Raw genomic sequence first — 24,710 nt, 5'->3', positions numbered from 1 at the left:
GCCTCGATCTAATTACTTCATCGATTTTTATGGAAGCCAACTTATTAGTCAGCCTAAAGCATATTAATTTTCTTTGAAAATGTAGAGTATCAACTTTGTTTTGCCGTCAGATTTTTCAAGATAATGCTTTTCTATCGAAAGTTATGAATTTTTAAAAGAAAATTGATTGTTTAACGACCTTTCTACGAATTTATGAAAAACTATTGTTTAAACATTTTTAAACATTTGTTTTCGAAAAGATTTTTACAGAATTTCTGCTATAGTTTAAATAGTCGAAAACATGACACAAAAGTCTCCATATTGTCTGTTATGGATAACAAGAAACATGTTAATTATTAACACTAAACCTATCACGATAGTTTTTAAACTTTTTTTCTTATATGCAATGTATACATTATATACAATTGTTTTACGCGATATTCAATGCAATTCCAGGTAAAATATTTTTACATTCAATAGAATAAACTGTCTGTGTACCTAGTCACTTGTAGAATTAGTGTTAAGAGTTAAATAAAAGAAAATATTTTTGTTTCAATTTACACGGGACACTCTACAAAAACCCACGACTCCTGAATAAGTTCCCAATACTTTTTCCTCTCCAACCCAAAAATTCAATTTCAATTACAAAACAGGAAAAAAGAAAAGAAAAATACAAAGTTCAAGGGGTTAGTCGCAGCCAGGAAAATAAAAACGGACACTTCCTTGTGTGTTTTTTTTAAGGTATTAAATAATAATTTTTACGAATGAAATGTAAATATATTACAAAGTATGTCTTAAAGAACTATAAAAGATTTTTGTTTTAAAAAAAGGTTAATTCATTTCGTCATAACAAGCGAGGATTTTTTATTTTCTTATATACTTTTCTTTTTATTCTCTATTTAATCACTTAATTTTCTAATGAAAATTGAACTTCAACTTCAAATGCACGTTATTTTGTTTTAAATTAATGTTTTCCAAAATCCTTCGATCAGGGACCCGTTAGTCTAATATATTCTCCAAATCCTCCTTTATTTTTGTTTTTAGGTATACCAGTTTGGAGGAATCTTGCTCACCGCAAACAAAATGGCCACCCACACCATCGCCTGTTATGGCGAAATGAATTAACCTTTTTTAAAAACAAAAATTTGTTTATAGTTCTTTAAGGGGCTTGGAACACCAAAGATGAAAGAAAAAACACTGATTTTTCACTTTTCCTTTTTAATTTTTTTTTTTTTTAATTAAAATTGAAGCGCTTCTGAACAATCCTACGCAAAGAAAATTGAATTTGGAGCACTAGAAGTGGTAAAAAAAATTTCTCGAAAAAAAAAAAATAGAAGTTTTTTGTTAGAAAATTTCCGTCGTTCTTACAAAAAAAGTTCGACGACACGAACTTAGTAAAAAGAACGCGATAAAACTGTAAAAAATATAAGGAAATACAACTGACAACTTTCTCGTTGAGAAAACAACGACAGTCAAATTTGCGGAAGACCGGAGACGCGGTTACCTTGGTCACAGCCATAGGGTACTGTTTTCTAGGGTAAAGAAGACAGTAAATTTCCGAAAAAGCAGTGTTTTAATCGATTTCGATAAAATTAAATACGATTTCGTAACATTTATATCGATTTTTACAAAACAATTTTTTTACCGCTTCTAGTGCTCTAAATTCAATTTTCATTTCGTAGGATTGTTCAGAATCGCTTAAATTTTAATTAAAAAAAAAAAAAAATTAAAAAAGAAAAGTGAAAAATCAGTGTTTTTTCTTTCATCTTTGGTGTTCCAAGCCCCTTAAGATATATTTTGTCACATATTTAAATTTCATTAATAAAGCTTATTATTTAATACCTTAAAAAAAAACCACACAAGAAAGTGTTCATTTTGCTGACCGCGACTAACCCCTTTAGAGAAAATAGGAGATTCTGTTGGATGATTTACCTCCGTCTCTTGGCCTGTTGCGCGTCCGTGTGCGTCTGCTGCATATGATGGGGCGATAGGTTGGGCCCGTAAGACAGAAGCTGACTTCCGGCGGTGGGGCAGGGCGCTGGCGGTGGTGGGGGCGGCGGGGCCAATTGGTAGCCCACCGAGGTAGCGGAGGGTATGTAATGCGAAGGGCCCGCTCCGGGGCCCAAACCGACCCCTCCATAACCCCCGCCACCCGCGCCGCCCCCGTACATACCGCTGCCGCCTGGGTACTCTATTTTGTCGACCTTTGCGCTCCTCTGCTTGGACCACGAGAGCTCCTCCGACGTTCCAGAGTCGTTCGTTCGCCTTCCGCCTCGATTATCTCGTCATCTTGCCCCTCTGACGATGGAATCCTCGTCGATACGTCGCGGCCTTCTTCGGCGTCGTTTCCTCGAGCTGTCCGACGGGCTCCCTCCTTAGCTAGTTCATGTTCGAGCGGGGAACAAGTGTCGGGGATATCCTCCCTCCGGCCGTTTATCAGCCGAATCTCTCGTGGGACCCCAGATGGGTCCGAGATTGCAACGGAATCGCCTGGATCTCCTCGAATCCGAGCCTCCGAGGTTCTGGAGCGGTAGCGGACCTGTTTCGTTATGTAGACATTGTTCGAGGGATGTGTCTCTTCATTTTTCGTGAGGCGACGGGGGTCAGAGTCCCTGGGAGGCAGTGTTCGGGGCCTTACGAGATTCTCGACGGTCTTCTCGGCGGATCTACTGGATTTCTAGAGTTTGAAGAGCTCTGGTGTTTGCTATCTTGAATTTGGAGGATCTTTCCACTTTGAATGGATGCGAGTCTCTGGTCCCCTTTTGACGTACTTGCGCTTGCTTATCATGAAGCTCGGGGCTTGGGACTTGTATCGACTGGTTTCGTCTTGCTACCTTGGCATATTGTTAGTAATCTCTTCAACTTCCTTGGTTAATTAAATTTGATAGTTTGTTGAGCTAAGACTCGAAACTTGCACCGACTTCCTAAGGTTCTACTTTAACATTCCCAAGCAATGAGGCACCTCCAAAGCAACCAGATGATGTTTTAGACAAGCCTAGAAGCTGTGTTCATAAGTCAAGGACTGTCACCAAGAATAAGCGGCCTGACGTACTATCGTCGAATCTCCAGACTGGAGATGGGTCACAGGTTGCACAGATATAGTCCCCAAACACGAACGATCCCAACTCGAGCGTCAAGGCCTCTGCTCTCTTACGGCCCCATCATCTTCAACATCCTGCTACGTTGTGGCCCTGTTTCGGGTAGTTTCTTCGGGTCCGTTGGGTTCTTGGTACCCTCCTTCACGTTTAATCCTTATTTGAAAGATTCTGGAGCAATAGACTCCGGAGCATAGATTCTGAGACTTGAATCTTGGAATCTCGAATCTTCTGGTGCTAGTATCTACTTTCCTCAGGCCTTCAGTCTCGAGCTTAATGATTCTCCAGGTCCGCTAGTTTCTTGGCCACCCGAGAAGGACTCTAGAATCTCCCGACTCTTGATGCCAGCATCTATTTCAAAACTCAGGAACTTCTTTAAGTCTTATCTTCAAGGATTGCTGGAGGATTGTTCTTAGAGCTGTTTCAGCTTTTTACACACTAGACAAAGACTTCGAGCCTTTCGTCTCTCTGCCTTCAAGGAAAAGAATAGTCCAAGTTCCCTTCAGTGCCTATTCCCCCAGAAACTTTTGCTTTTCGATCCCTGCTTCCAAATATTCGTAAACACTGCTCGAGCCACCTCGAAGACTGGCCTACGCCACGACTCAGCGAAAAAGGAGCACCCAAAGCGGACCTGGCAATCCTGACACGTCGAAACCGTGTCCGCACGCGTCCTGTTAGTTCGCATCGGATCTCGATGCTCCTTATTGGAATCCTGAAACCGTTCGTTCACCTCCGCAGGGTTATCTCGTCATCTTTACGCAAAGATCTATGCCCGATGAATCCCTGATACTTTGCACTCCGCTCGTATCGCTGTTCGCCAGGTATTCCAGACCTGTTGGTCGTAGATATCCCCCTAAGCAGAAGCGGGTTTTCCTCGGGACGGCCCCCCCTGGCAGTATTTACGGGCGACGCGGTGAAGGATTATCCCCCGGCTGGACTTTATTTCCACTTTTCCAGCGGCACGGCGCGGGAATGTCAAGCAAATGTCGCGCAGCCGTTGCGCAACCGTCGCCAACGGAACCTGGAGCACCGTGTCGTGAACTGAACACACGAAATCCACGAAAATTATTCGAGCCACCACTTTTTTTTCCTTTTCACGTGCACGGACGGGGGAGTTCGACGAACTGGACACTCGCGGGATCACCTTCGGCGGGCAACCGGGATCCAAAACGGTGGGAGAATCATCTCCGGCTGCGGGGGGCGTTCAACCCTTTGAGTACTGACAATTTTTGCCCTCTCACTTGTTATACTTTCGTGGTAGATAATTTTTGGAGGAGAATTATGTTAAATGTGTTCATCCTTGAACTATTTGAAAAATTTAACTGAATAACTGAACCAAGGTGTTTAAAAACAACTAACTTGAAAATATATCAACGAAGTTCTGGGAACTTTATCATATCATGGATAGGTAGACTTTCTTGTTAGACAATTTTTGGGAGAGAGTTATATAAAATGTGTTCATCTTTGAAATGACCAAAATAGTAATTTAAATTACTTAAATACGAAATTAAATTCCCTGCTAATGAATTGGTTAAAAATTTCACATTTAAACCATCCAACTCGAAAACACACCAACGAACCTGACCGTTCGACCTCGATGAACATAAATATTTTACAATGTTGCTCTCGCAGCAATCACAACTTCGCGGAGCAGAAACTACCAAGCTCTCAGCGCATACGTACTCGATACGAACTCGCTTCCATATTTTTTCGTTGCGGCACATGTATTCCACGCCGGTAACTTTCAACGAACCCTATGTATCCATTCACAGCACTCGCAGGGTTAAAGTTCCATTCGCGATTTCGACATTTACCACGCGTTCCAAGGATCCAGCCCGATCGTAGCACGCATCTAGCATATTAGGAGTTTTGGAAAGTGCGAATCGCTTTCACGCGGAGGCGGCCCGGGCTTAATAAGAGCGGCTAATCCGCGCGATCGCTCATTATTCCCGCCTCGAACGCCTCCAGGCTCCACTTTGGAACCCCTTCGCTCGGGGTTCAAGTTCACCGCGGAAGTAAGCGAATCTCCGTGATCTTTTCCACGGAAACTCGAGTCCGCCACCTTTTCGAAACCGGAACACTTCCGCGGGACGTTCGCCAAGTTTGACGATCTTTCGTTCGATAACCGCCTCGGGAACGCGAACGGAACCAGTCGCGATTTATCCGAGGAACTTTCGGGAGCGAGGCGGATCGAGGGATCGAGGCGGTCTCGATCGCGATCGAATCCGCGGTAATCGGCCGTGTCACGGTAAAACTCGCGAACGCGGAAGCACGTACCTCGGACGGATGGGATCGCCGACTAGTCACCACCCACAACTCGCCAGTGACTGATTCCACCATAGCCGCATAATGTGCCGCTGTGCTATACCCCGCTAAGGACTATCACTTCTCCCACCAGCGAGCCAGTCCAGAACAGCCACCGTGTAAAGCATGACTTTTAGCTTCGGGATGTGCACCGTGCCCGGTCTGTGCACGCTAACCGACCACGAGGACGACGACGCGAATCGAACCGGGTTCGCCAACCTGGCACGTGGACATTTTCAAATTCCCCCTGCCCTCCCGCACACTTTTCGAGGGTGAACAGGAAGTTGGGAAGTGTTTTTAGATGGATCGAGGATGGTGGAGGTGCAAGTGAATTTTGTTTGGAGATTATTTCAGTTTATCTTCATTTTGAATTCGATTCAGTTGGAGAGGGAGATTTTCTTATTCTTAGATTGTTTAGTGAATAGTGAAATGGAGCGACGATGGGATGGATATAATTTGGAAATATTTAAATTTTATTTTTACTATGAGGCTAATTCATTATATATTCTGTTCATCTTTTATATTTTATCTCACTATTCATTATACATATATGTATACACACACCATATACCATATACATATAATAATATAATATATAATACATATATATGTAATTCATGATATATGCCTCACAGTAAAAATAAAATTTAAATAATTCCAAATTATCTGATCATCATTCGATTTCAATATTTACTAAATAATCTATGAATTAAAAAATCCTCCCTCCAAGAAAATTTGACACTATTTATATATATACATGTATGTATATATTATATTATAATATAATATTATTATATTACATCATATATATATATATATTAGTATTAATTCTTAGATTGTTTAGTGAATATATTCCAGTATGTATATATATATACATGTATGTATAAAACGAATATACATATAAATATATAAATCTTCTTATATATAATAACAAATTACACAGTGGTAATAAGATTACATAATATTAGATTATTTTGTTTGAAGGAAGGAGATAAAGGAAAATTACATTCATTTTTAATTAATTAATATCAGCTGATCCCTGATGGACGAATATAATTTGGGAGTATTTAAATGCAACCACCCTACCGCCCTATCAATATGAGCGTTCCATGAATAAACCACTGTCAATTAAGCTAATTTAAAGACTAAAATTATTTAAGCTTAATCAACGAAAATAATTTCCACCAATTTGTTTTAGCTACTCCGTTTCACGACGGTATGGAAATTTTGGGAGCGTTCAGGTGGATGTGTATTTATAGCACACTCAACGTATAAATTCTTGTTTAAAAAGTCTTTCGAAGAACGGACCGCGCCGACAGTAAAAGTATGCGATGTTTACGATAACGAAACGTTTCTTGGACGATGTCGCAACGGTCTGACGCGAAGGAATATCGGGGAGTATTGGCTCAAGCATTGCCCACTGTTGTGCCAGACATAGTAACCGATCTCGTATAGCGTGACACTTCTCGGAATCGTATTTAATAGAAAGTTGCTAAAACTTGAGGGTATACATGTGCCAGAGTATATGTAACTTATGGCAGAGCTGTTATGTCAAAGTTTCTTCCTATAGAACTTAGAGAACTATATCATAGCTTAGTTCTTACTAAAATTGGTAGAAAGGATATATCGATAAAATAAATTGTTCCTGTGCTACCTTAGGAACTAGTTTTGCCTCTTCGGGACTGTTATCTTTTAAGTTATTCACTGTAAAGATAGTACAACTTATTTTGTTCAATATTTCCTATTTGTAGAAATAACGTATTGTTTTAAATACTATAAGTCATTCACTTACATAGTTAACTCATTCCAAAGCTTTTTACAACAGATGAATGGTATAAATAGTACATACTTCAGACAGATAATCTTAATTTTAAACGGTAATCAATTTCAAATTCATTATCTTCTGTTTTTCAACAGGCCTTATGTTTGTCTTTCGTCAGAGTATCAGAAATATAAATAGCCATGTGTAAATATAGCATTACATACCAGCGTGTAAAAGGAACAATGTAATACATTATCTTATAAGAGAACTCACCCTATATGTGCCACGCTAGCACTGCGCTTCTGGGCCATCTTACTCGGGTCGCTCCCTGTAAATTTAAATTCTTTAAATAACCTAAAAACCAAAGTAACAACCAATAATATACATTGCAATAAATGCTAAGATCAAGATATATCAAAGATACCACTATAATCTTTAGTATTTTTATCAAAGAAAATCTATTTAAACAGCCTATTCTACCTAAATTTACCTTCCCATATTACAAACTACATTTACGTACTCAAATTATATAAACTCTAGACCGAAGCCAATGGCTCTTTGTCCATGCCTCCAACATTAAATAAAATAATCATTACTTAAACACAGAACAAAGAAGAACGAGAATTCTTGTTATGCCAAGACAACTTATTTGCAGGTTAAAAGAAACCAATAACAAGAAAAATTTCTAGCGTTTTACGATAGAAAAGTGTCCTACTTAAAGAGGGAAGCAACGACGCTCGAAAACCTGCTTAAAAATAGCTTGACTTTGTGAATAAGTAAAATAACGATTGTAGCATCGATAAGCAGCAATTTTAACGAAAATTTCGAGCGTGATTTCCGTGTACGTCAATTGGAGTAATTTGGAAAATGCTTTCAATGTCAAACAAGTTCGATATTTACCTGGTATAGAATGGGCGATCGTGGATACAGTGAACATTCAGGTAAAATTTGTTCTTCACACAGTTAAACACAAAAAGAAGTAACAGACCGTTGAACTCTCACGCGAATCCTTCGCGGCCAATGCGCCTCGTTAACATCAAAACTGGGTGTTTACACTCAGCAGTCGCGCCATTTTGAAGTTTTTACCTCAGAATTTTATTTTTCCTCGAGCCTTCGAACACGAGAGTCGAAATTGCCTCGAACGCCACGCACTCTGTCGGACAAAACGCGAAACTCTTCACAATGAAATATAAGGTGTTTCGAAAGTCCCTATTCGATAAAATAGGATAAATTTAAATACAGTGCTTTCACGATTACAAAAATATTCTTAATGTAAATGTAACTGTTTATTATGTATTTTAATTATTTAGGGCTCCTTTCGTTAGATGCCTTTCACGGTACGAGTTTTGAATATGTTTCCAAACACGAACAATAAATTAATAACGTATTGTACCTAGGTTTGCCAATTTTGTTTCAGGCTTGATCCCTTTTTTTATGTTTTGCGTACAGACATGTATTGTATCACAAAATCATTTGTTTGGAGCGTTTTCTATATTATGGAAATAGATAGGGACATTTGGGACACGCTGTACATGAAAATCTTCAGATCACAAAAGTTTCAAACTTGTAAATCTTTCGACGTTTAGAAAATAAATAAATATTCATGATGCTTTAATGTAAAATATTATTTGTATATAATATAATTTTATTTGTAGATTTTATATTAAAGTAGCATTTTATTGGTTCATTTTTGTTATATATTCTTCGTATTATGACTCGTAAAAATAAAAACTCAATGGCAATAATTGTGTTAATTAATACACATTGGCGTTAAGTGGGTAAATTAAAGTAGTTAATTGAAAAATTAATTTTTTAATGAGAAAAGTCAGTGGTGGCGCCATCTCTGGGCAAACTTGGTAAACTATATAGATAGTTTACGCTATGCAGTGTTCTACGTATCACTTATCGATAAGATGTTGAAATAGATAAACTTTGGTATTTTTGCAATAAACTAACTAAATTTGTTTTTAAATATCTCGAATATATGCAACTTCTCCAAACTCATAATTAGCCCCTGGTACCATTGAATATATAATTGAAACATAGTACAGAAAGTCTAGTCATCGTGGCTCCTAATGGTCATTTCTACGAACTACTTTCTGTGATATTAAAAATTGAAATTATGGCTATTCTTTCAAATTGAAACGAAATTTCTCTTCAGACCATTCATAACATAATCAAGTATGCTCTAGAAACAATTTCCTTAACAGAGATCAAATGTCATTGAACATACAATTGACATATAGTACGGAAAGTCTACCAAAGAAACAGGCAACTGAGCTACTGACTGTTCTCACGTTTACTTGTCAAGTAGATAAAATAAATTCGAAGACTATAATGGTCATATACCAAAATCATTCAAAGCATAATCGACGAGTCCATGTTTTTAATCAATAAATATAATCCAGCAAAGAAGAAATATGTTAAACATTTAGTTTCTTTACTAGGATAGACTAGGGACCATCTTCATTCAATAATAGCGAAGTAGGATGACGAGAGGCATAGTTGTAAGTTCAATCACAGTAGAAGCATACTAAATATTAATTTAGAGGTATCTAATATTTTAACAGAGTTCAATTTCATTGAACATACAATTCGAACATAGTATGGAAAGTCTACCAAAGAAACAGGCTACTAAGATACCAACTGTTCTCACATGTTTATTTGACAAGTAAAATGAATTCGACGACTATAATGATCATATACTTATTTCATTTGTAAGATAATCGACAAGTTTGTTTTTCTAATTATCAAATATGATCTTGTAAAGAAGAAATAAGTACATCTCCGTACGAAATGCGTTTCTTCTAGGGACTATCTTTGTTCGAATATAGAACAAAGTAGGGAGAGTTATGGTTGGAAGATGAAACGTAGTAGAAGCATATTAAGTATTAATTAAGACGTATCTGATCGAACTTATCGATTCTTATTGGGCATATCGTCTTCATGCGAACGGTTCGTCGCGATTTGAAATGCGACGCCGTAGCGCCGGTATACCTGTATCTGGCCTGTATCTACTACGCAACTTCCGCTAACTCGCTGCTGAGCAAAATGGACGCCTTTGTGTCTGTTTTCTTCGTATTCACACTATAAATACTGTTTTCCCGGCGATGCACCACCTTTGACATGGCGATGTTTACGCGGTGTCGCGAGAAACGTAAGTGAAAATCGTGCGGTGCCGCGGAGCTGTGTGGGTTCACTGGTGATCGACGTGGAAACGTGTCCAAACCAAATAGGCCACAACCACGGATGACAATTGAGTGAATATCATCACGACGAAAACTTTTGCGAAACAGATTCTCCACGAAGGGACCGTTTGTTTTGACGGATTTCAAGCGAACGTCGATGGTTTCTGTACGTTGAACGAGCCAGGGTACTTGGATATCGACGCACCTCCCGCCAAAATTCCATTCACTGCTCGCATTCTGCAGTATAAATAATCGTTGCGCGTAGCTGGGTAAGGCAATTGACACGAAACTTCGTACCAAGTTCGTACCATTGTGTCAAAAATGACATACAACCGATTCTATTAGCGTCACTGACCATGGCAATTTTATTATTTAGCGGAATCGCATTCACACAGGAGGCTTTCCAGGCTATGGTATCGTCCTAAGGCCATGTTATCATACGTATGATGTTGGATGGTAGATATCCAACAACCGAAGGTAATAATATCAGCTTTATGCAGCTATAGTGATGCGACTATCGAATGCTGTGCAAACATTTTGTATCAATTTATGTGAATCAGTGAAGAGAATAGTCAGAATTGTTCGAGGGAACAGAATTTCTGTGGAAGTAATGACATTGTGTATTCCGATGCTCCGATTTGTTGGTTATTTCGCTTTTGGGCTCGGTTGATGAACTTTCGTTGGAGAGCAGTACATTTGTTGAGTTAATTTCTGAAGAAGCTTGCAAAGGCTAATTGTAGGAAATAATTACTTTAATTTTGTAGCATGATTGTTGTGATATACCACATATATATGTATATAGGTATATATATTAACCACCACAGTAAATACTTTTTATAATCACCGTGAATTAAATAATGCTATAAGTGATTAATTACAATGAGATTTCATCATTTTCGCGATTATAGTGCATTATCTGACAATATTTTCTGAAATTGGTATAAAAAAGATTGTATCAGATTATTCTAACCTTCATGATGGAACTGAATTACTTTTTTTAAACCTATTACATGAAATTTCCCTATGAAATATCATCTCTTATTTCACACTTATAATAATTATCAAACTTTTTCATACAACATACAGTTAATAAAGTAAATTTATCAAAAATTTATATTTTGTGTTAGTATGTTGCATATGCGAACCGGTTTTACATATGAAGATTTATTTTATTTTTATTATAATTAACATAAAACCAACTAAAGTATTTTTATTATTTATTCCATTTTTCGTTTTTCATATTATATACAAGTATTATAAAAGCAGTACATTTAGTGTGCAACGTCTGAGCTATATCACTGGACGTGGAATAATCCATAAGTGTCAAGTTACCGATATTACAGAATGTGGAACAATTCATGAGTAGTGTAGCAATCTTTAATAATCAATCATCAGTGAATTGCCTATTGTAAATTAAGTGTCAATTTCATGTATAATTCGAGACGTATCGAAGTCACGGATGCAAATTAATTGTAAATTATTCCACCATTGGCGATATGAGTCACTCAATGCATTTGGTTTTTCAATGCAAATGGGTTAGCTATCGGGATATCATTATATTTGATACAATCTTTTCTGTTCCAGGACAGGAAATTACAACTAACAATGGACCGTTTGTTGGAGGATCCTCGAGCTTCGTCAAAATTCGGTTGATATTTTCCGGTGCATCATGGGAACTTAAAAGAGACTTTGTTAAGTTCCCAGTATACGCCTTAGTGCTAGTGTTCTTTAACGAGCGTTAGAAACGATTCTGTTAGACGGTGAAATAATTTTTATGTCGGAATGTCTTGAGAATGAGAGTGTAAAGATTTTTAACAATGATTTCTTTGAACATTTGTGAGAACAGTGCATTTAGATATGTTCTGTTGATTTATATTTATCATATACTGTGAACAGAACTTCTGTAATATGTTAGTGCAGTGTTCGTTACGTCGGATAATTCTATGAACCTCAGAATACGCGTAAAGACACTGGACCTAATTTTAATAATATTTTTTGTCCAGGCTGTAATGCCAGAACAAATCAAATTCAAGATGAACGGGGTTATACCGAGTGTGCCAATCACAACTCTCGCTGGTATTGCGAGTCTCACCGACTTGTTACCTGAAATGCCCCTTCCAACACCGTTGCCGCAGACGTTGACTAACAAGTCCCTGCTGTTTCATCCAAGAGTGGCAGAAGAAGCACAAATACTTCTAAGTGTTCGCAACGAGAGCTTAGTGCCCCAATTAATATTATCTTTGTCGCAGACGTCGTCCGATCATATTGAACTGAAAGACAATTATGCGAATACCGAGCAGCCTTTAGAGACGGAGCAAAATACTCCAGAATTATTGAAGGCAATTTTACAAATAAATCCTCATGTATTCAAGGGCCCTCAGTACAATTCACCACGAAACTGGACGCAAGGAACACCTATGATGCATACGAATCAGTCATCTGCGAATTACGGACGTTTCTCCCCGTCTTACTCGAGTTCTTCAGGGTCGAGGCAAACCCCGCAAGGTAGTCCAGCTCATCCCGCCGCTGCTAGAACAGTGCTACCCCCGCCTACTGGCATCAACCCCCTACCTAATATGACACCGCAACCAAATATGTATTCTCCAGCACATATGAGTTCACCTGGTACGCCACTGACAACGCTAGGCAACGTAACACCTCAACATCATAACATGGCTGGCATGACGCCGCAACACAACATGCACATGGCATCGCCCATGCGCGCGCACATGCCTATGCCACAGCATCAAACCATCAACATGCAGCAAAATATCTACGATCCTATGATGAATCAACAAGTACATCATCCGCTGGGAACTCACCAACCGATGGACATAGACAGTACCACGCAAGAGAACCAACAGTTCTTGCTCGATCCAGTAACAGGTCTTCCCGACATTGACTTACCGATTGAGAATATCGAAGCGAAGCAAAGCTTGGATAACGCAACGCAAAACTTATTGTCAGCGTCGCAAACCACATCTTTCCCAACCATCGACACTGGTGACATAGTCAATACTTTGAACGCTGCCGCGACACCGATAATGCAGCACCAGCAGAACAACAACTCGGAGAAAGTATTGAAAGCGCCGCCAGTCTCTTTGCCAGAGAAATTAAAAGAGCCGGTGGTAATGTTGGACAGACTATCGTTAGCGGATCAGGCTCTGATGCAGAAGAGTTTGGCTGCGTTTGCCGAGAAATCGCCGAGCCGGGCTGCGAAAATGGGGATTTCCAACCGCGACGAGGCGAAGTCGGATTCTGAAAGCGAGGAGGAAATTGGTAAGAACAATAAATATTTTAAAGCGCGCGCGAAAGAGCGACAAGTTCAGAGAGAAAAGGAGAAAGCTGAGAGGAAGAAGAGCGAAGATAAGACTCGTAGACGAAGGAGGATATTGGACGACGACGAGGATGAGGACGAAGACGACAAAAAGGACCTCTCGCCCTCGAAACCAAAAATAAGGAAGATCGAGAAGAAGCTTGTCCCGGTGTTAGCTAAGCTTAGCGTAGAGGAGCTGATGGAAACCAATACGTATCAACGTTTCAATACGACCATAGAGACGATATTCGAGAACACAGAAGACTTCACGACCAACGCCGAGTTCGAAGACGACGGTGATGTGCCTCCAGAGTTGTTAATTCCTAAATATCAATTACACGATTTATGTACAGAAGCAGCCAAGCTGAAAGCGTTAGGTGCGATGGAATCCATTCCCGCGGACAGATTGGTTAGATTATTGAATATCTTGGAGAAGAATATTCGAGACGGAGCTAAAGTATCCCCGCTCGCTGATCCTGACGACGACATCGACGAAAGTCGGCTATGGACGCAGTTAGCTATGGAAAGGGTGCAGCGCGCTGTAGACGCATCGTTGATCGCGTTACACATTATGACGTCTAGTAACATGCCAAAAATGGTTTATTTAGAGGATGTGATCGACAGAATAGTCCTTTTTATGAAATTTCAGTTGCAGAATACGATTTATCCCTCTTTCGATCCTGTTTACAAAATAGATACGAAACGAAACAAGACTGACAGTTATAATTCTAGTGGTCGTAAAAAGAGGGGTCACATGAAAGAGGTCCGCGAGAAAAGTATTCTTCAGGTATATAACAAAATGCACGAGTTAGTTGGTCTTCTTGCAGAGTTATTGAATATTCAAGTTCTAACGGACACGAGCGTTTTACATGCGTCTACGCTGGGCGTTGCACCATTTTTCGTCGAGTCTGTTAGCGACCTTCAATTGAGCGCTTTGAAGCTGGTCACGGTTATATTCACGAAATACGAGAAGCACAGAAGATTGTTGCTCGATGATATCTTGGCGTCCATAGCGCGACTTCCTAGCAGCAAACGTAGCTTGAGAACGTACAGGTTAAATTCCGAGGATCATATACAAATGTTAACGGCGCTGGTTTTGCAACTCATCCAATGCGTGGTTGTGTTGTCTGACAATATCATTCCTCAGCCAAAGAAATTATCGGATGAGGAGGAGAAGAAGGACGAGAAGAAGACGAATCACTTCGACGCTGACGTTCTGATCATCAACAAGTACGAAACAGCGACTAGAATAGCGGGGAATTTTTTAACAGTGTTCCTGAATAAATGTGGCAGTAAGGGAGTGGAGATCGATTATAGACCGTTGTTCGAAAATTTCGTGCAGGATTTGTTGGCCACAGTGAACAAACCCGAGTGGCCAGCAGCTGAATTACTTCTCAGCTTGCTTGGAAATCTGCTGGTGGGTCATTTTTCCAACAAGAGCTCCGATATGGCGCTGAGAGTGGCATCCATCGACTACCTGGGCGTCGTTGCGGCTAGATTACGAAAAGACGCGGTGAGTTCGCAATGCAAACTGTCTACCATCGATCAGATTATAAAGGATATAAAGATCGAGCAGCAGAAGGATTCTGATTACGATCAAGTGAAGGATAAAGAGATCACGGGCTTGAGCGAGGACGAGGAGAGGACTGTTTTTTTACAGAAGGTACTTCTGGATTATCTGGCGGTAAATGGGACAAAGGATTCGGCGTTGGGTTACGCTCGTCATTTTTATTTGGCCCAGTGGTACAGAGATTGCGCGGTGGAGAAGTCGAGGGTTGGCCAGGTGAAGAACAGTCCCAGCAAAAAGATACACAAGAAGAGGGTAAAAAAGAAAAATAAACACCACTCGAGCGACCAGGAGTCCGATTCTGAGATGGAGGAAGCGGACGCGGACGAGAACGACAATAACGAACAGAAGAACTCGGAGGCTTACAGGATTATAGAGGAGAAAAAGAAATACATCGTGAGTAGAATAAGGCCGTGCAGCACGGGGACGAAGCCAGACATTCTTCAGACGTACATCGACTACAATTCGGCGGAGCTTATATCGCAATACCTCGCCTCGAAGAGGCCGTTCTCGCAGAGCTTCGATAGATATCTCAAGCAGATCCTTCACGTGTTAACGGAATCGTCGATAGCGATTAGGACAAAGGCCATGAAGTGTCTGACGATGATTGTCGAAGCTGATCCAAGCGTGTTAGCGCGAGTGGACATGCAGATGGGTGTAAAACATTCGTTTCTAGATCACGCCACGTCTGTGAGAGAAGCAGCCGTCGACTTGGTAGGGAAATTTGTACTAAGTAGGCCAGAATTAATAGATAAATATTACGACATGTTGTCAACTAGGATTCTAGACACCGGTGTAAGCGTACGAAAACGCGTGATCAAAATTCTGAAGGACATCTGCATTGAATGTCCAGACTTCCCCAAGATTCCGGAGATCTGCGTGAAGATGATCCGGCGAGTGAACGACGAGGAGGGTATTAGGAAATTGGTGATGGAAGTGTTCCAGAACATGTGGTTCACCCCCGTCAGAGAACGTCCCACCCTGGATTCCGAGTCGCTGTTGAGAAAGGTAATGAACATAACAGACGTCGTGGCAGCTAGCAAAGATATGGGCCTCGAATGGTTCGAACAGCTGCTGGTAAGCTTGTTCAAGCCAAAGGAGGACAAAGACGATAGTACAAAGATGCAAACCGAGCCCCCCAAGGCGCTGCTGACCGCGTGCAAGCAGATCGTCGATTGCCTGATCGAGAACGTTCTCCGACTGGAAGAGACGAATCTGGAGGCTGAGAAATCGGAAAAGAAGGGATCCTCGCAAAGACTGGTCGCCTGCTTGACAACCCTGTATCTCTTCGCCAAGATACGTCCTCAGCTGTTGGTGAATCACGCCATCACGTTACAGCCTTACCTGAGTCTCAAGTGTCAGACGCAGGGGGATTACCAGATCATCAGCAGCGTCGCGCACACCCTGGAGCTTGTCGTGCCGCTGATGGAGCACCCCAGCGAAACTTTTTTAGCCCAGCTGGAAGAGGATTCCGTCAAGTTGATTTTACAGCACGACAGGTCGGTCGTCGCCAGCTGTTTGTCCTGTTTAGGTTCCATAGTTAACAACGTAACGAGAAATTTTAAATTAATACGAGACTGCTTTAAGAAATATTACGGACATCTGACCGAGTACAAATCGCACTACGAGAAGGACCCCACGAATCCTGTCCTCCTCAAGTACAGGCCTTTCGTTAGGAGAGCGCTGTTCACGGTCGGTTTGTTGCTGCGGCATTTTAATTTCACGGATCCTGAGGTGATCGAGGGATTGGCGGACAACATCAAGGATCAGGTGTTCGAGACACTCAACTACTTCGTGCACCTGGACAACGACGACATCAGACACTTCACGCTCTCAGCCATCGGTTCCTTGTGCATACGTCACTACGAGTTCATGCTGCTCCCCGAGCTGAAGGAGCTGTACCATCACATGCTCACGTCGGAGAACGCGTTGGTTCACATGAGGATCCAGGTCTTGAACAATATTGAGGTGTACCTGCAGGAGGAGGACAAGAGGATGATCAAGCAGGACATGGAGTGGGCGAAGATGTCGAAGCAGGAGAATCTGAAGGAGATGGGGGACGTCTCTTCGGGGATGGCGAGCACTGTCATTCAGCTGTACGTGAAGGAGATCCTCGAAGCTTTCCTCCACGCGAACGTCAGCGTTCGACACGCTGCTCTCAAGGTAATCCAGTTGATCCTGGCTCAAGGTCTGGTGCACCCTGTCCAAATAGTACCTTACCTGATCTGCATGAGCACGGATTGCGAGAAGGCGGTAAGCCACAGTGCCGATAAGCAGCTGCAAGACATCGAGAAGAAGTACCCCGGCTTCATTCACATGAAGTCCCAGTTGGGCATCAAGCTGAGCTACAGACTGCAGGGGATTCTGCAACCTGACGTCACGGTGAGGGGTATGCGGGTGAAGGAAGATGAGTTTCCAGGCGCGTTGAACGGTTTCCTGTACACCATCCTGAGAAACACCAAGCAGCAGAGGAGAGCCATCGTGTTGTCCTTCCTGAAGCAGTTCGACGAGTCCGCAAAGACGAGCCTGTCACAGATGCTCTACCTAGCCGACAATCTCGCTTACTTTACATATCAAGTGCAAGACGAGCCGCTGTTCATCATCCATCACATAGACATCATCATCTCCATGTCAGGTACGAACTTGGTGCAGTCATTCAGGGAGGCATTGCTACCCAAGGAGGGGAGCAACCAATTGCAGCAGCAACAGCAGCAGCAGCAGCAACAACAACAGCAACAACAACAACAACAACAACAACAACAACAACAACAACAACAGCAGCAGCAACAGCAGCAGCAGCAGCCTATGCAATCGATGTTACCGCCGCCCAGTCAGCCACACATGGTGATAGGTCCAGACGGTATCCCGCGACCAGAGCAGCTGTTATCAGTCTTGGACGATGAGGAGGACGACGAGGAAGACGAGGAAGTCCTGCTGGCGAGGGTACCAGACGACACGACGCTGCTGAGGGAGTACATCACGGCCAGCCAAGGCTTTCTGCTTCTTCTAACGCTGAGGCAACACCTGAAGGACCTCTACGGCTTCTCCGATCAGAAGATCGGCCAGTACTCGCCGACGGAGGCGGCGAAGGTCTATGAGAAAGCCGTGAACCGTAAGAGTAACTTGTTGTTCAAACCAAAGGCCACACTGCAGAGACTGAAGGGGGGCGTGACCAACGCGGAGCTGGACGACGACGGCAGGAGGAACCTGGTGAAGGAGTACCTGGACTTCAAGCAGCTGATGCTGAAGTTCGACCTGGAGGAGGGCGAGGAGGAAGGAAACGAAGACACGAGTCTGAAGCAAACCGCGGAGCACGCCATGGGAAAGATGGCGAACTCCGAGATCGATGGTAAGCTGGCAGACGGCAGCATGACCAGCAACGTGAGCTTGAATTCGACGATGGAGCATCCTAACAACTCGGTGAACTCGATGGCTGGCTCTGGTCCGGTGTCCATGACCCCGGTCCACAACACGTCGCACCAGATAACGCCACGCGTGCCCAAGCTCACGATACACGCCCACCCGGAGGCCAAGGAGCATCGCAAGCATCGCGCGCACAAAACGGAGAAGGTGAAAAAACACAAGAAGAAGAAGAGGAGAAGAATCTCCGACAGTAGCGATAGCGAGGACTACAGTGACCCTGACTTTCTAGTGTGAGTGCGGTGGTGTCCGCGCGCTGTGTACATATATATATGCTGTGTGTGGGTGGGTGTGTGTGCGTGCGTGGCAGGCTTCGACCTTATCGCGATAGATCGATTGCACGGGAACGACCAGTGCCGGACGCTCGACAAAATGGCGCCGGGAAACGCGCGCGCGAGAGAGAGAGAGAACGAGAAAGAGAGAGTGGGGACACAACACGAGCAACACTGTGTACAGAGGACGCTGGTGCTCTGCTAGATGTGACTAGAGAGAGTATGTGTGTATGTTGGTTGTATGTATGCGTGTGTGTGATGCAAAAATGAATTTTAAATAACGATCGCCCGAACGATCGGCGATCCTAGGATTAATCTTGTTGGCTAGGACACACACACGGTGGATGCGCGTCTAAGATTTCTCGGTCCATGTACGTTCGAATTGCTGCAGAAACTTGGCGGAACTTGGTTCAGTTATTTTTCGTTTATTACGATCATCGGACTAATTCAGAATGTTCTTTGTCTCAGGTGAGGTTAGGATATAAATTTTGAAGTCTGTCTACCGAGAAAATATTAATGTTGGGTCATAGATTCACGCGAAAGGAGCAAAAAAAAAGTTTCGCATTCATTTCACTGTTAGATGAATATTTATAGATGAAAATGTTATTTTCCTTTGTTACGTCGCAGATCTTAGACTAGCGCGCACGCGCGTAGCCATCTTGCCACTTCCGTGCGCATCCTAGAACGCGTGCAAAAAAAAAAATTCAACTTTTTTTGAAAAAAAAAAATGAAATTTATATCTTACTTATATCGAAGTCTGTAAGCTGGTATTAATATTTCTTTAGTATCTTCTTTGGTTTCACTTCTAACCTCGCTTATCTCTGAAACAGGTTATGTTCGTTCAAAATCGAAGCTGTTTTCACAGAGACTCGTTACTTCAAATCAAATCAAAGCTGTTTCGTCAGAAATTTAAGTTTTAAGAAGTTTTAAATTTAAGTTAAAGAACAAAAAAATAAAGCAGCAGGCGAACGAAAGGAAAATTTATAAAATTGATTTTAGCGAATTCGAGACTGCATCGAGCAAACGTCCGTTAACAGAGCTCCGAACCAAGTTCCCTATTCGTGAGAACCCGAGTGCGACAGTTTTCGCGGTAGCGAGTCACGTCCGAACAAAGTTGTCTGTGTAAATACTATTGAATAATAACAGCAACGTTAACACGAAATGTTAGTTTTTCATTTACGTACAGCACGACGGGATTCGGGACAAAAGAAACTATCCGTAGCGCGAAGAAATTCGTTTAAAAGATATCGATCGACCCGCTAACAAGTCAAAGTAAAAGAGAATGGAACTCGGGGGACAACGACGAGAAGAGCCACAACTGAAACTCGGATGAACGAAAGGGATACAAGGGGGCGAACGAAAACTGATAAAAGTATGAGAAGGTCGGATCCGTTAGACTTGCTCCACGGCATGTATAATAGAAGTGTGTAGTTAAAACAAAAAAAAAAAAAATATGAAAACACATTGCCTATGCATTACGAGAACGTTGTTTGTAATATCTGTACATACAAATTTCAAGTAAAGTAATCTTATTTTCTTACAAACTATATAGCGGTGACATTACGAAGAATACTTAAGATTTTGTTGTAATATTAAGTATTTATTCAGAATTCATGTTGTCCCAATATAGTTTGCTTTATGCACTCGTCTTTGGTGTATTGAACAAAGAACAAAAAAAAAAAGAAGTATCGTTTTTATACAAGCTTAGGAGTAAACAAAAAAAAAATATTGTAGCGACTCTTACACTCTCGACGGGGAAGCTGACGACGGCGGGGCGGGGAGGGGTCTGCGAAGCGACGAACGAGATGAGAATGTAAAAAAAAAAAAAAAAAAGAAACAAACGGAAAACGTGCGAGAATAACCTGTGGCGCGGTTTTTCAAACTCCGATCTCGTTTCCTCTGTGTCTGTGACGGTTCTTGGATTGAGGTCGTTCAGGATTCGGGTGAAAACAATTTTTTATCACGTTTGTAGATCGAACGAGCAGCTGTGATCGTAGCGATACAAAAAGCAGCGACAATATCGCTATTGCCACCGCGGTGATTCGTCTTTTTTATACGTTTATAGAGCCAACTAGCTGCCGTTTATAATTATCAACTTTGTATGCAATCCGCTGAACGACACGAGTCCAAGCCTCGAATAAACACACGCGTATGTGCACCGAAAGAATTGACGGACCACGAATCGAAAACATGAGCGAACATGCGTATTTTTTGGTCACCGTGTAGTTTGAAGATTGTAGGAGGGGCTGAAAGTCATAGTGGTGTGAGTCGAGTTTTTTTTTTCTTTTTTATTTGGAGTATCGACTTGTGTGGATAGATGCAATCTATGTATGTAGGTCAGAGGAAAATATTTCTCAGAATATCAGAAAATATTTCTCAAAATATGGGTCACACCAATATGGCGTCCAGGCCCTCGCTCGTAGAGTAGAAGTATCGAGGGAGCAAAGTGTCAGAGTTAAATTGGGACTTGTCTATAATTAATGGGGCTATTGTTAATGATCCTAGAAGAAGGCAATATTTATTCAGTATTATTCTTTTTGTTACTTTTGAAACAGTAATTCGATCGAAATGGTTTCGTTGAATTATTTGGTCCCTTCGATACTTACACTCCGCAGTCGTCAAGGCTGACTTGGACAGGGAAGACTGATTACTGGATAATCCGAAAACCACAATTTATTAGCTCCGAGAGATTACAAATTATTGAATCGTAACTGTACGTTAGAAGCATAATTATTGTGAAGGTAATCACGAAGTAATCGCTGTCCAATTCTGGGAGGAAACGATCCGCGTTTTGAAAAGACCAAGCGTTCACTTTGGGAAGATTGCCGCGCTCTTCACGGATCCGAGGGTCAGTCCGCGGAACTTTGTTAACGAACGCAAGCTGGCGAGGTTCTAAGTGATTACGCTTCCTTTTCGTTTTACGATTTAAAGTAGCACTTTATTGGGGCCCAGATGTACATTCATCTATATCACGTCAATAAATCTGGCAGCAAAAGGAGTCAATTTGGATTCATTCGACTAGTTTTAAGTTACGCCGCGAGAGCACAGAGACGGGCAAAGGTTTCATTCGAATAAAATCAATGAATAAAATCAAAAATTTTATTTTTCATTATAAAACAATTCATATAATTCAAATTCTTTTTTTTTTTTTTTATTTAACGATTACCGGATGAACAGTTGCTTATCTTCGATTCGTTATTGGAAATTACGTTTAGGTAAAGATTTTTGCCCGTCGCTGGATCGAGAAGTGTCCGAGGATCCGTAAAAGTGCGCTGCTTTTCATTCTTTTACTTTTGTTTTTAATATTTTGCAAAAGTTCAGTCCTGAGAGGGTATTCTGTCGATGCACGGACATTTCTCATTCTGAAATTAATTGAACGCGCTTTCAGAACCTCGGATGACGAAGGATAAATTTTCAAAATAAATTCTTTTGCTTCATAACAATGGTATAGTACGTTATTGTTAATTTTTTGAGATTGAATATTAGTAATCAATAATTGAATATTTCAAGCACAGATACGCGAAAATAAAGTCTTTCAAAATTGTTGCAAATTAAATAGACACTTGTAATTCTAAAAGAATTATTTTGAAAATTTAAACTAACAGCTTTCACCCTCCCCCTCGTCGGTCGCGTTCCCATCTGTCCGCCAAAGAAATTCAGTGTCGTAGGTAATTCCTCCAAAAATAAAATGAATCTGGAAAAAATCTTTTTTTTTTCGAATGGAGCATAGATGCAGGATCTCGAGTCTTAACCGTCCCCAAAATGTGCAATGCTAGAAGTTAAAGGTTGCTTTCTATCGACGAGAGAGGCATTGAAGTCTCCGACCTCCATCCCCTTAACGCCACCCTTCCCTCCTTTCGTGATCCAGTGCGTTCGTTACGAAAGCGTCGCGGACTTTTCCATGGATCCCGAACGATCGATAACTAGGGAGAAAAGAAGAAACTAGAAAAAGAAAAATTCAAGTCGACCGACACTTGTTGCGCTTCGAGTTTCGAGATGGAAAGGGAGGAAAACGAGAGGGTGAGAGCCTGACATTAAATCGGAGGTTGTCGCTGACGAAACAAGAAATACAGGGTGACTGGAAAGACTGGAGACGAATTTGTACAGCTTGTTAACCCAGCGACCAGAAATCCGAGTAAGCACATTTTTACGTTCGTTAAATGTTTCAATATGAAAGAAACAATGCACACTTTATTTTGTAATGACAATATAGATTAATCACATTTTTTTGGGATCTTTGTATAATTCTATTACGATTATCATTTTATAGGTAATTATTTCAGGTGTTTATCTAGGTGTAATTAATCGATGTGAATTAAAGCAGAACTTGAAATTGTACATTTTATTTTATTTAAGGGGTACTCGTTGTTTCCCAATTGTTTTTTTTTTTATTGAGTAATTCAGCCCAAGTATCTTAATACATAATGAATATTTATTGTATTAATTAAAAATATTTCTACATTTATGTTTATGAGTAGTGAATCAGTAGTAGATTATATTGTTGATAACAGTGGTTCAATGCCAACGACTCGTCCAAGAAACCTATAAGAATAATTCGTACTCTGTATAAATTCGGCTCCAATTTTTCGGTTACTCGGTTGAAACGTTAAAAAATAGAGGGGCAAAAAGGATTTTTAATTGTACATACAAAGTGTTCGCGTGTACATATTTATTATATACTTCTGTTACAAGAGAACTCGTATCGTCAGGCAGCACTCGATGGCCAAAATTCTCAAGTAGATAACACATTTCGAGAAACGAATAAAATATAAATCATTCTATTATACCTATAATAAAATTTACTGTCTATATCACCTAATTAATGTTTCACAGGAAACTTTTGTTTATCGCCAAATATTCCATGGTTCAATTCATTTATACATAAATGTAAACATGTAATTTATGTAATAATAATGAATTTTCATTTCAACGAATTAAGCTGCAATTATATTTATATATTCTATTTAACTGAAGCTTATCGCAATACTTATATTCATTTAAATATGGTAATACAAACTTTAGTTCGACACGAGTATTTCTTTCAAGTTGAACAGATTAAATCAAATTTATTTGAGAGTTTAAATGAATTTGATCTTAGGTCTGAATTAGTTTCTCAAGCTCGTAGCATTCTTATTCTCGAACGTATAGACGGTTATATATATTTTATTCTTCACTCGAAGCTTGTATCTAATTAAGAATTCTACGCCGTAATGGTTGCACGGTAAATCCAGTGCGTGTCACACGGATGTTTGTTTCTGTACGATAATGAGTTTGTTTATCAGGAAAGTGAACAAGGTCGAGTGCGCGCGAGCAAAAGGGACGAAACGTTGGGAGCGTTTCATTAAACAATTTATCGTTCGTTGTAATAAACTTTTAGAAGGTAAACATTATAAATTCTAAACGGTTATATTTCTACCCGCGTAACATACATATATAGATATGTATATACATGTGTATTATATATGTATGTATGCACAGTTCGAACAAAAAAATAAAAATAAAAAGGAGATATATGATGTAAGGAGTCTACTCGTAAGCGTGGCAGTGGACGAGTAAATTGATAAGGTGCTGACTGTACAATTGCGAATATAAACAGAAAAAAAAATAGAAAAGCGTGAAAAAAATGAAAACAGATGAACCGTCGGTCCTTATCGAGATCGTACTCGGCACAGTGCGAGGCACATTTGTATTATAACATTATACATATATTGTATCACCTATGTTTTTTGTATTTGGTAATCTAATGAGAGTGCATGCGAGAGAGAGAGAGAGAGAGAGAGAGAGAGAGAGAGAGAGAGAGAGAGAGA

At 40.8% G+C, this 24,710-nt stretch overlaps 2 protein-coding genes across 7 annotated transcripts in view; one reads left to right on the top strand and one right to left on the bottom strand.

Annotated features, from left to right (window-relative positions):
• Window positions 1–8,266, bottom strand: part of LOC128896598 (aryl hydrocarbon receptor nuclear translocator homolog) — a 44,634-nt gene extending 36,368 nt beyond the window's left edge. Inside the window, exons 1-2 of one of the 3 annotated variants that reach the window (XM_054159975.1) lie at window positions 8,041–8,266; window positions 7,414–7,468 (exon numbers count right to left, since the gene is read on the bottom strand). In XM_054159975.1, coding sequence (XP_054015950.1) covers window positions 7,414–7,468; window positions 8,041–8,077 — 92 coding nt within the window. In that variant the 5' untranslated portion in view covers window positions 8,078–8,266. Of the gene's footprint in view, window positions 1–1,911; window positions 5,456–7,413; window positions 7,469–8,040 lie in introns of those variants that run through there. The other 2 variants (XM_054159973.1, XM_054159968.1) reach the window with 2 other exon arrangements.
• Window positions 8,267–10,066: 1,800 nt separating this feature from the next.
• LOC128896533 (nipped-B-like protein B) lies at window positions 10,067–21,147 on the top strand. Of its 4 annotated transcripts, none has more exons than XM_054159912.1 (3): window positions 10,067–10,597; window positions 10,705–10,805; window positions 12,332–21,147. In XM_054159912.1, exons 2-3 carry the CDS (start codon window positions 10,782–10,784, stop codon window positions 18,866–18,868), a joined length of 6,561 nt encoding a protein of 2,186 aa, XP_054015887.1. In that variant the 5' UTR covers window positions 10,067–10,597; window positions 10,705–10,781; the 3' UTR covers window positions 18,869–21,147. The 4 variants fall into 4 exon arrangements, with proteins under 4 accessions (XP_054015887.1, XP_054015875.1, XP_054015889.1 ...); XM_054159900.1 differs by having other exon boundaries at window positions 11,913–21,147; XM_054159914.1 differs by having other exon boundaries at window positions 10,067–10,628.
• The last annotated feature ends 3,563 nt before the right edge of the window (window positions 21,148–24,710 follow it).

This window comes from Hylaeus anthracinus, unplaced genomic scaffold (assembly GCF_026225885.1).
Source record: "Hylaeus anthracinus isolate JK02 unplaced genomic scaffold, UHH_iyHylAnth1.0_haploid 0, whole genome shotgun sequence".
NCBI classification, from domain to species: Eukaryota; Metazoa; Arthropoda; class Insecta; order Hymenoptera; family Colletidae; genus Hylaeus; species Hylaeus anthracinus.
The sequence above is the reverse complement of the archived record's forward strand: the minus strand, read 5'-3'. Positions and strand labels throughout refer to the sequence as shown.